At 48.6% G+C, this 12116-nt stretch overlaps 1 protein-coding gene across 1 annotated transcript; it reads left to right on the top strand.

Moving 5' to 3' along the window:
- The first annotated feature begins 3026 nt into the window (after nt 1–3026).
- Rnd1 (Rho family GTPase 1) lies at nt 3027–11630 on the top strand. The gene is made up of 5 exons (XM_070035097.1): nt 3027–3238; nt 3997–4084; nt 6876–6985; nt 8033–8167; nt 10490–11630. Exons 1-5 carry the CDS (start codon nt 3119–3121, stop codon nt 10733–10735), a joined length of 699 nt encoding a protein of 232 aa, XP_069891198.1. The 5' UTR covers nt 3027–3118; the 3' UTR covers nt 10736–11630.
- The last annotated feature ends 486 nt before the right edge of the window (nt 11631–12116 follow it).

Here is a 12116-nt window from a genome sequence, read left to right as displayed (position 1 = left end):
CAAAAAGCCAAAAGTGGAGCTGTGGCTCAAGCGGTGGAGCACTAGCCTGGTCCTGAGCTCAAGCTCCAGTACTAGTACAAACACAATACAAAACAAAACACCACTTGAAAGAGGGTTAAACAAAGAGGGTTGGACAAAGGACCTAACTGCTAAAAAAAAAAAAAAAAAGTTAAAAAGTGCCTTCTCTAGTTAAACTCTTCACATTACAGTTAAAGAACCAAGAGCCCAACGAAGGTGAAAACACACATCTTAAGGGAGCAGCTGGGTCCAACACCCGGACCTGCTGAATATAGCTCCATCCTGTTTTCATGTTGCCATGCTTCCTCCGGATCTCTCTCTCTCTCTCTCTCTCTCTCTCTCTCTCTCTCTCTCTCTCTCTCTCTCTCTCTCTCTCTCTCTCTCTCTCTCTCTCCTCTCCTCTTCTCTTCTCTTCTCTTTTCTTCTCCCCTCTCTCCTCCTACCACCTCACCCACAATACCTTCTGCCATAATTCATAATGTGTCCTACAGAGATAGATATGATAGTGTGCACCTTTAATTCCAGCTCTCAGAAAGCTGAGGCAGGACTGTGGGTTTGAAGCCAGCCAGAGCTACCTAGTAAGATCCTGTCTTCGAACAACAACAACAGAATGAAAAAAAAAAAAAGCAAAAATAATCCCTCCCACCCCCCAAAATGAGCCAAGAGATCTCTTTGGAGTCACCCCTTGAGACTCAGCCATGCTGGAGGTTTGCTCTGAACCATAGCTCAGAACTTCCACTGCCTGACCCTGATCCCAGGGAAGAATCAAGGCTGGAACGAGCCCTCAGAATGTCTACCTCAGGGGATCTGAGAAATGGCAATCGTGTTAGAAGCTGAGGACACTGTCGGCATAGCAGGACAGTTTTCCTTGTGTCAAATGTTTATTTGGGGTGGCCAGTAGAGGACTGTGTGTGTGAAAAGGGGGGGGGTGGAAGAGAACAGGAGAAGGAGGCTAACTCTTTGGGAAGGGATCCCAGTTAAAGGTTAAGAGGATACATAGGGACCCTACTAGTACTTCCAATACTGTGTCCAGATGAGATGAGGGTGGAAATCAGGCCCAGAAGATGGTCAAATGGAGGGAAAGGACTCCAGGTTGAAGCATCTACAATCTTACAGCTGTTCTGGAACTCTCCCAAACTACACTTAATGGGCAGCTCAGGGAAGCTGTCAGGATGCTGAAAAAGGGCAAGAAGAGGACAAATTCCATAGATAGAACATTATCTGAAAGCTGAGGCTGAGGTGTGGGGGGAAGGTAAAATCTCCAAAGAGCTGGGAGATGAGGATTACACAGCTAATGGTGACCTCTGAAAAACACCCCCTGCCTCCCTCCACATGCCTTTACAAGTTTTCTCAGGGGATTTCAACCTTGGAAGTGAGAGGGTAAGAGATGGGCAGAGAGCAGTGAAGACACTGACCCCAGAGTCCAAACAGCTGGGGCTGAGAACCTACAGGGTAGACTGGAACAATGCTGCTAGGCTACATTCTCAAAATAACTCCCATTCTGCCTATAGGACACATTGGAAAACATCACTCATAGAGATATACAGATCTGTTCCTTTTGTCTGGGAAGCTTTCTTTCTCTCTCTCTCTCTCTCTCTCTCTCTCTCTCTCTCTCTCTCTCTCTCTCTCTCTTTCTTTCTTTCTTTCTTTCTTTCTATTTGTGCTAGTATTGGGGCTTGAACTCAAGGCCTTGGCACCTTCCCCTTTTTACTAAAGGCTGGTGTTCTACCATTTTGAGCCACAGCTTCATTTCTAGTGTTTTGGTGGTTAATTGGAGATAAGAGTCTCATGAACTTTCCTGCCTGGGCTGGCTTCAAACTGCAATCCTCAGATCTCAGCCTCCTGAGTAACTAGGATTACAGGTGTGATCTACCAGTGTGAACTGGCCTTTTAGTTTCTAATCCCAAAGGCCCAACCCTGGTCTTCCAGGCTGGACTTTGACTAGATGACATGCATTAGTGCATCAGTATCAACTGATGTCAGCCTGGAACTAATCCTGCACCTGATTCATCTGGAAAACTGAACTCAGGCCATAAAACAAGCATCTGTAAACAGCTCCTGCCAGCCCTGGAGTAAGGGGCTATGTGGCCAAGAGATTTGGTTTTGTTCTTTTCCTTTCTCTTATCCTTACTTGCCTGGACTCCCTCATTCTTTTCTTTCTCTGGGTGAGGACCTGTATTTGGTTTCGTTGATTTGTTTTGGTGGAGGTGATTCCTGAGGAGGGGATTTGTGCTTCCAAAACAGGAACAGTAGGAACTTGTGTTAGAAAACAAATGGGAAGGAAGTGAGAACTAGCCAGTAGCTCACACCTATAATCCTAGCTACTCAGGAGACTAACGTATGAGGATCCCAGTTGGAAGCCAGCCCAAGCAGAAAAGTCCACTTGACTCATCTCCAATTAACCATCAAAAGTCAGGAAGTGGAGTTGTGGCTCAAGTGGTAGAGAGCCAGCCTAAAGTGAAAAAGGGACAGTGCCCAGGCCCTGAGTGCAAGGGTACATGCACAGAGTGAAAACTGATTTGTATAGGAATTAAATGAAACAACATAGTATAAGGTCTCTGGAACACCACCCCACCTCTCCCCCCATGCCCCGGGTCCCATTCACCTTGCTAGGTGGATGTCCATAGTTTAGGCTGCCTGGCTCTTTTCCTGGGACAGTCCCAATGACTCCAGCTTGTTCTTTCTATTCCATAGCTAGCTAATGTTTTTTTACATAAACTGAAGGGCACTCCAGATCATTTAACTTTGCCTTAAGTCCCCTCCTACTTCCTAATACAAATACAAAAACATCGTGGGAATCCCCTTTCAGGAGGAAGAGAAAAAAACGTTGCAGCTTTAAGAGAAAGGGAAGGGAAGAAGAGGGCGCTGACTCAGAGTCCCTTCCTATTGGCTGTTGAAGGAGATCCCACCTCAGTGATTGGCTGCCACAGAGTCCGCCTCCTCTTGTGATTGGTTCATCTAAGGATATATAAGAAGCCTGTGCCCGGCCTCGTCTTCAGTTGGAGGGGGACAGGGCATTGAGTTCAGTCCCTTGCTGAAGTACACCTGTCGCCACCCTTATTCTCTGAATCGGAGCCCGAGCCCTGTGGAGGCTGCAATCATGAAAGAGAGACGGGCGCCCCAGCCAGTAGTGGTCAGATGTAAGCTCGTGCTGGTGGGCGATGTGCAGTGCGGGAAGACAGCGATGTTACAGGTGCTAGCGAAGGACTGCTATCCCGAGGTGAGCCACCTGCCCTGCTCTCCGGCCCGCCCCGGGGCTGATTCCCACCTGCCCAGGAGAGTCATCTCCTCCACCCCCTCCACCCCCAGCCTGCCCCACCTCAGCTGCTTTCTGGCTGGAGTATTGCCCAGCCTTGGTTTCCCCTGAGACCTGTCCTACTTTGCAGCCGCCTGGCCGGCTCCTCCTTACCTCTTCACCCATCAGATCCCCTCCTACTTTCCTTCATCTCTGGGTCTGCTCTCAGGAGAGGAAACTGGAGGCCCTGGAGTCTGGGGTTTCTTCTTGACATAATACCTGCCCATCCTTCACTCCCTCTTCAAAGGTTCTATGAATGTAAGCCCGGAGGTTGCTACTGTTGCCCCTTTTTGGTGGTTTACCTGGACCAAGGGGTTTGGGGAGATGGAAGACAGATGTTAGAATTGTCTGGTGATTCTGAAATTGGGAGACAAATTTAGGGATGAGAGGAAAACGTGTGTGATGTGTGTCTGATCATTAGGAACTGGGAGGGGGACTTGCCTCTGGTTGTAGTGGGGGGAGTGGGTCATTCCTAATTCTTATCTCCATAGCACAAAGTGCCAGTGCCTCTACAGTCCTTTTCTTCCAATCTTATGTGGTCCCTCCTGCCCACCCCCCCCCGAACTCCTTCCTCTGGCCTTGACACTTTAGTGTCTCAAAAGAGGGATGAGTGGCTTCTTGTGTAGTAGGGTTTTGTGTAGGACAGAGGTGTTCAGGTGTGAATGCTTCCTCTCTTCACACAGACCTATGTGCCCACGGTGTTCGAGAATTACACAGCCTGTTTGGAGACTGAGGAACAGAGAGTGGAGCTTAGTCTCTGGGACACCTCAGGTAAGACTGCGGTTACCAATATCCTCTGTTGCCAGCCCAACTAGTCAGCTGCAGTTGTGTTGAGGAGGAGAAAGATGCTTAGCCAGGAAACAGAAAGAAGGAATCTGAGGATCCTTGATGGAGGTAGGGGTGGGGGTGCTGTTGGTCAACTCAGATTTTGGCAAGGCTTTTCTATTTCTACTCCTTGCTAAACACACGGATAGACAAACACACACTCATATTCACACTCACACACACACACACACACACACACACACACACACACACACACACTCACGCTTTACTTCCCCAGAGCAAAGTTAAATGAGAGGCAGGGGTTCTTGTAGCTAGAGGATGTTGTAGTTGGTTAGGGAGACCACCTTTGCTTTGGGACGCATCTGGCTTTTCTGCTTTCTGTCTCTGGCTACTGCTGTCTGCCTGCCGCAACTCGGCTCTCACCTCCCCTGTCACACCGCTGCGGCTCAGGGAAGAAGCAATGCATCATCAATGTTTTGGGAGGGTGGGGGAGATGGCTAATGTAGGGCATGGTCATGTTGTGGATAGTGGCTGCTGGGGGTGCTGGAAGTGGGTTGCTTTTGACCATTTCGATTTGCCAGAAGGTGCTCTGTCTTTGAAGAAGCAATGTTTTCCCAGGCTCTCAGCCTCAAACCTTTAGTGCTCAATCCTCCTTTGCTATGATTCTGAGCCCTTTCTACTACCTCTTCACCCAGAGGCCTTTTTTTTTTTAATAGACTGGCTCAGAGTGATAATTAAGGAGTAAAAGCTGCTTATAAGAGAAAGAAAATCAAATCCATGCCTTTCCAAAAAAAAAAATCATATCCAGACCGAATGTAAAGGGAACTATAAATCACTGGGGTTTCCTGTTGAGTGTAATAAATATGCTGCTCTACTCCAAAGAGCTGTTGTTCCCATGCTCCCAATTTTGAAGTCTGAAAAGACTGAAATAGGGGATGGGTAGACGGAAAAATGAGACTTTCTTTCTTTCCCACCCCCTCCACCTAACAAAAATTCCTCAAGGTGGGGTGCTTTTCTGGGCTGCAGCTCCAAGGATGGGAGGCAGAATTCCGGTCATCCTGGACTACTGTGCTATGCTGGCTGGCTGGGCTGGAATGCAGCGTGGTCGCATGATAAATGGGTTTTTCTTCTGCTGTACCCTCCCACCTTCCAGTCTTCCCACAACCTTACTGCAGCTCATCTCTTCTCACTACCACCACCCCCAAGCCCCACACTGTTCCCTCCCCACCTCCTTCCACAGTCAGAATGCAGCCCTTGAGGCCCCAATCCAGATACTAGAAAATCAGCAAGTGTGGTCTTTATACCTTGTGTCACACCCACCCCCTAATTTCAAAAGGATGAAATCTGTCAGCCTCAGACTCTCACATTAGGTTCTTGTAAGGTCAGAGGAAGTGGCAGAAATGTGTGGGATGGGGCTTCCCTGTCCCAGAACCAGGGTTGGACCTGTTTCATTTTTCACTTGCTGATCTTATGGGAGGGGGATTATTTGGAGCTAAAATGGAGACTTTCTCCCCTCCCCCTTCCCCTATACTGCAGCGTTCCCTTGCCTCAGTGCCACTGGGAAGCCAGACCCCCACCTCGCCTCAGAAAGGGATAGGATGAGGGAGGGGGAGGGGAAGAACACTGAAGGAGCAGGCAGCTATCCCAACTCTCCCTTACTTTTTTTCTTATGATCGACACCCCCACCCCAGCTTGGATTCCCCCCCAGTTTCCATGGCGATTGCAGTGCAGGGAGAGGGGCTGCTTGCTATTCTGAGCACGAATTGTCTGGGTTCCAAATCCTCTACTGCTCCTTCCCCAGGGTGGAGGGGGGTAGGCTCAGCTCCTTGTGTGGCCTTCTCAGACCCTAGGTCTACATTGGCTAGTCCCTGTCCTATGAAGGACCCTTGCTCTAGCATCAAAGTTCCTAGCTATGGGTGCTGCTGACTGTGAGATTGCCTCCCTGGGATCTTAGGGGGAGAGGGGGCTACAGCCTCCCCTTTCAAGAGAAGGCTGATTTAGGTGGGTGGCAGAGTGGAGCCCTGAATCCTGGGTGCTCTCCCTCCCCTGCCAACTTCCTAGAGTTCAGACACCATGGTAAAGAAGCAGGACAGCCAGTTATGTAACAGGCAGGTTTGTCTCTAAACCAAAGAGACCCCAGAACCAAAGCACAGAGGTCAGGCAGCAGGAAGATGCTCAAGAAGGGGAGATATTGAACAGCCCTGGTCTCTCCCTGGGATTTGGAAAGGTTTTCTAGGATTCAGTGAACTATAGAACTTAATTTGAGACTACTGTGGAAGACCCAGATAAAATTGAATTATATTCTGCCACCCGCCCCCTCTTTTTTTTTTTTTTTTTTTTTTTTGCCAGTGCTGGGGCTTGAACTCTGGGCCTGGGTGCTGACCCTGAGCTTTTGTACTTAGGGCTGCTGCTTGAACCACAGCTCCACTTCTGGCCTTTTTTTAAATGGTTAATTGGAGATAAGAGTCTCACAGACTTTCCTGCCCAGGCTGGCTTCAAACCACACTTTTCAGATCTCAGCTTCCTGAGTAGCAAGGATTATAGGCATGAGCCATCAGTGCTCAGTTTTCTAGCCCCTTTTATTTTCTTCTTCTTCCAGGGTTAAGGGAGATGATCCAAGCAGGTGGTCAGGTCCCAGGCTTCCAGGCACAATTCCCTAGAGGGTGGCTGGTTTTGAAAAGATCAAAAAATGGTAGTCCAAGTGCACCTTGGATTCTGGTTTATAGAGAAGAAAAAAATGCCATGGCTCACCCCCATGTCTTTCTTACTACTTCAGGGTCTCCCTACTATGACAATGTCCGTCCACTCTGCTATAGCGACTCAGATGCAGTGTTATTATGCTTTGACATCAGCCGTCCAGAGACAGTGGACAGTGCACTTAAGAAGGTAAGACTAGAGGGGATGAGAATGTGGCTTAGTGGTAGAGTGCTTGTCTTGCGCATGCAAGCCCTGGATTTGATGCCTCAGTACCATATACGCAGAAAAAGCCAGAGGTGGTGCTGTGGCTCAAGTGGTAGGTGCTAGCCTTGAACAAAAAGAAGCTCAGGGGCAGTGCCCAGGCCCTGAGTTCAAGCCCCAGGACTGGCAAAAAAAGAAGATAAGACTAGAGAAATTCTTCAGCATCTAACCCAGCAGGAGAACAGAAAAGAATCTTGGGACCTTTGGCTTCTCATCTTTTTTGTGTACCAGAAAGAAACTGATGCCAGGAAAGGAAGAGTTTTTGCCCAAGGCCACATCATGAGCTCCAGCTCTAGGAATACAATCCAGGTCTCCTCTTCTCTGCTGGTTCTGTTATTCTATACCAGGCCCAGCAAAGGAGGGTGATGGGAGAAAGTCTCAGGAAACAAAAAGATTCCCAATCAGAACCCCCTGATATGGTTTAGGGGTCAGCAATTGAATCGTTTTGAGACAGGCTTGAATGCTCTGGATCCCAGGCTCACTGAACCAGGCACACCTGAGTTTGGATGTCAAGATGTGTCTCTACTGACAAGCTGCAGAGAGCCTTATGAACTAGCCTAGTTTCCCAGAAGATTTGGATTACATGCTCTACCTGGAAAGAGATTGACTGCATCCCTCTGTGGCCCTCTGGACTTGTGAGGCCTTTAATGGGGCAGCAGGGCAGATAGTTCTGGGTTTGCTCTGCTTGGCAGGAAGTGGGAAGAATCTTGCTCCTGTACTTTACTTGGTGACTGGGCTGTTGACTGAAGGCACAGGCTGTTGGGTCACCAGTGCCACCGAAGGCCTCATGGGCAGGAAGATGATGTAATTAGTGCAGCAGAGATGCTGTGACTCAGAGGGAGGACAGGGCTGGTGATCGTCTGGGTGGTGTATGTATGTGCGACACTGCCAGCTGGGCTTTTCCTGGGATCTGTCTGCCTCTGACTTTCCTTCCCCTTTCCCAATTCTTCCTTTCTCCATGCTTGGCCCTTTCAGTGGAGGACAGAAATCCTGGATTATTGCCCCAGCACCCGAGTTTTGCTAATTGGCTGCAAGACAGACCTGAGAACAGACCTGAGCACCCTGATGGAGCTGTCACACCAAAAGCAGGCGCCCATTTCCTATGAGCAGGTGCGTGCGTGCGTGCGTGCGTGAGTGTGTGTATGTGTGTGTGTGTGCGTGTGCGTGCATGTGCGCTAGTGCTTGCTTGCTTGCACTGGAGGATGGGGTGGAAAGGGCTGTGGACAGAGGACTTCAGATATGACTTTTTTTTGGTTGGTTGTGGGGCTTGAACACAGAGCCTGGACACTGTCCCTGAGTCTCTTTGTGTTAAAGGCTAGCACTCTACCAGTTGAGCCTCAGTACCACTTCCAGTTTTTGAGTGGTCTGGTTTTTGAGTGGTTAATTGGAGATAAATCTCCCAAGAACTTTTATGCCCAGGCCAGCTTTGAATCAAAATTCTCAGATCTCAGCTTCCTGAGTAGCTAGAATTATAGGCATGAGCCACCGGCTCCCAGACAGATATGATTCTTGCTCTTATTCTTGCACTATGGTAAGAGAGAATTAGTGTTAGAGAGTTCTATAACTAGAGTAATGGGTACCTGTTTACCTAGCTGTATGCTATAGGTCAGCAGATGAACCATCCTTGTTTGTGCTAACACCTACAAGAGTTCTTTTTGGGGACCACCTGTATTAGAATCATTAGAAATGCTTGCTGTGGTGACCAGCACCTCTACCACTTGAATAGCACTCTACCACTTGAGCCACAGTGCCACTTCAATTTCAGCACTTGGGAGGTAGAAGTAGGAGAATCTTGAGTCTGAGCCAGCTCAGCCTACATAGTAAGATCCTTTCTCAAGAAACAAAAGAACATTTTGGGTGCTGGGAGATTGTTGTTTTTCTCTACCACTCGAGTCATGCCTGAAATCACAGCTTTTTGATGGTTAATTGGAGATATGAGTCTCACAGATTTGTCTGCTTAGGCTGGTTTTGAGCCATGATCCTCAGATCTCAACCTCCTGAGTAGCTAGGATTATAGATGTGAGCCACCAGCTTGCATATCATTTTTAAGGAAACTCCTGGATAATTGCATATGCATCTAAGAATATAAGGATTCTTTCTTCTTCTTTTTCCTGTCTTCCTTCCTTCTTTATTTAAGGATTATTTCTCTTTTCTCCTTTCTTCTTTTCCTCCTTCCCTTCTTCCCTCCCTTCCTTCTCTACCTTCCTCCTTCCCCCTTCCTTTCCTTTCTCCTCTTTCTCTCTCTCCTTCCCTCCCTTCCTTTCTTTCTTTCCTTCCTTCCTTCTTTCCTTTTGTCCTTCCTTCCTTCCTTCCATTTCCCAGTACAGGGGCTTGAACTTAGGGTTTAGAATTTGCATGGCTTTTTACTCAAGGCTAGTGTTCTACCATTGAGCCATGCCTCCACCTTAGCATTTTTTTGTACCCGTCCTGAGGCTTGAACTCAGGGTCTGGGTGCTGTCCCTGAGCATCTTTTCCTCAAGGAATAGCACTCTACCACTTGAGCCACAGTGCCACTTCAACTTTTCTCATGGACTTCCCATCCTGGGCTGGCTTCAAAACATGATCCTCAGAGTAGCTAGAATTACAGATGTGAGCCACTAGCGCCCAAGAGTTTTGTTTGTTTGTTTGTTTTGCTAGTTAATTGAACATAGAACCTCATGGACTTTTCTGTCCTTGCCAGCTTTGTACTGTGGTCCTCCAGGTTTCAGCCTCCCAAGTACCTAAAAATCCTAGCCACCCAGCTAGCATCATTTCTTTATGGCAATATTTCTCTTTATCGTCATCTGGGAGAGCTCCTAAAAATATTAATGCAGGGTTGGGTGCCAGCGGCTCAGGATTGTAATTCTAGTTACTCAGGAGGCTGAGATCTGAGTGAGGATCACAGTTTGAAGTTAGCCTGGGCAATAAAGCCCATGAGACTCTTAAACTCACCGGAAACCAAAAAAGAAAAACTTAATGGCTATGCCCTAATCCCCAGAAATTCTGACCTACTCTCTCTGTGTGGTTAAAAGTGACTTAGAAGCTAGTTGTCACTCATGCCTGTAATTGTAGCTACTCAGGAAGCAGAGAGCTGAGAGTCACTGTTTGAAGCAATCCTGAGGTAGAAAGTCTGTGAGGCTGTTAATCTCCACCAAAAAAGCTGGAATTGGTGCTGTGGCTCAAGTGGTAGAGCATTAGCCTTAAGAAAATCTCAAGGAAGCTGCCTGGGCCCTGAGTTCAAGCCCCACGACTGGCACAGAAAAAAAAAAAGTGATTTAGGTGATCCTGATGTGCAGGCATCCTTGTCCCTCACAAAAGTAATTGTCAGAGGCTGGTGGTGAGAGACTGGCAGAGGGGTGCATCTGGAATAGCCCTGGGGCATAGCACAGAGAAAGTCCTATTGTTTCCCAGCTATTTTGGATCATTGCATTGATGACTCCACCCCTTCCTCAGGGCTGTGCAATAGCCAAGCAGCTGGGTGCAGAAATCTACCTGGAAGGCTCAGCTTTCACCTCGGAGAAGAGTATCCATAGCATCTTTCGGATGGCATCCATGGTGTGTCTGAACAAACCCAGCCCTGTGCCCCCGAAGAGCCCCGTCCGAAGCCTCTCCAAGCGACTCCTCCACCTCCCCAGCCGCTCCGAACTCATCTCTTCCACCTTCAAGAAGGAAAAGGCCAAAAGCTGTTCCATTATGTGAAGTGGGAGTTGGAGCAGGGAGACCACACCTCCCCACTTCCTCCCTTGGGATGCAGAGGCTCGGGGGAGGGGGAGGATGTAACAATTTAGGACACTGGATATGAGCTTTTCGGATGGTCACCGTGAGGGGTTGGAAGGAGACAGGAAAGGGACATGAAGGTACCAGGTCTGACACTGAGGACTGAACTAGAACCATCACACCCCAAGCTGGGCACTAGGTTGTGGAGAGGGCAGCCACTCCAGAGGAAAGGAAAGTGTGGGGTCATGGTGTATGTGTGTGTGGGGGGAGGGGGAATGCTGGCCTCACAGGCTTGGGGGTGTACAGGAGCCTTCACCTCAGCATCATGCCTCTTCACACAGTGTTTCCCATGCAGGCCCCGGGTCTGGAGGGGTCCCAGAGCCCTTCCCCTCCCTTCTAAGGAGTGGCAGAGGAACGGAGAGTGGGGGAAGCCCAGGGGCAGCTCCCTTGGGAGCTTTGCCCAGGTGCTGTATCACAAAATCAGGAGTGCAGGGGCTGGTCAGAGCCAGTGGAGGGAAGCTTCATCTTTGCATAGTCCATGAATCATGGAGTGGTGACATCATACATTCACATGCTTCTCACCTAAGTCCCCAGGGCTCAAGGGAGAAGCTCCAGACCCCCTTCTCTTGTGGAGTGTGGGGGGTGGTGATGGTGCTGCAGGGGCAGGGCTGGGGGAAGGTCACCAGACTTTTCCTGCCCACAGGGCAGCACAGCTGGCATTTGTTTTATAGACTTGTCTTTGGAATTGGGGGGAGGGGGGGGAAAGTGTTTCAATCTGTTATATGTTCTGTGTTTCAAGAAGAAAACCTATTTATTAATGAAAATATAACACTATAAAGAAGTTGGCTCTGGTTTTGTTTTTGTTTTTGTTTTTTCAGTTGTGGGGCTTGACCTCAGGGCCTGGCACTGTCCTTGAGCTCTTTTTGCCCAAGGTTAGAGCTCTACTACTTGAGCCACAGCCCCACTTCCAGCTTTTGAGTGGTTAATTGGAGATAAGACTCCCACAGGGATTCTTCTGCCCCAGCTGGCTTCAAATCTTGACTCAGAGCTCAGCCTAAGTAGCTAGGATTATAGGTGTAAGCCACCTGTACCCAGCAAAGTTTTTTTTTTTTTTGCCAGTCCTGGGGCTTGAACTCAGGGCCTGGGTACTGTCCCTGAGCTTCTTTTGTTCAAGGCGAGCACTCTACCACTTGAGCCACAGCACCACTTCTGACTTTATCTGTTTATATGGTACTGAATCCAGGGCTTCATGCATGATAGACAAGTACTCTATCATTAAGCCACTTTCCCATCCATCTGTTGCCTGCCTGCTTGACTTCCTTCCTCCCTCCCTCCTTCCCTACCTTCTTTTTGTTTCTCTCTT

This window comes from Dipodomys merriami, unplaced genomic scaffold (genome assembly GCF_024711535.1).
Source record: "Dipodomys merriami isolate MVZ:Mamm:240054 unplaced genomic scaffold, mDipMer1.0.p SCAF_10, whole genome shotgun sequence".
Lineage (NCBI taxonomy): Eukaryota > Metazoa > Chordata > Mammalia > Rodentia > Heteromyidae > Dipodomys > Dipodomys merriami.
Note: the sequence above shows the minus strand (reverse complement) of the source record. Positions and strands in the feature narration are given on the sequence as shown.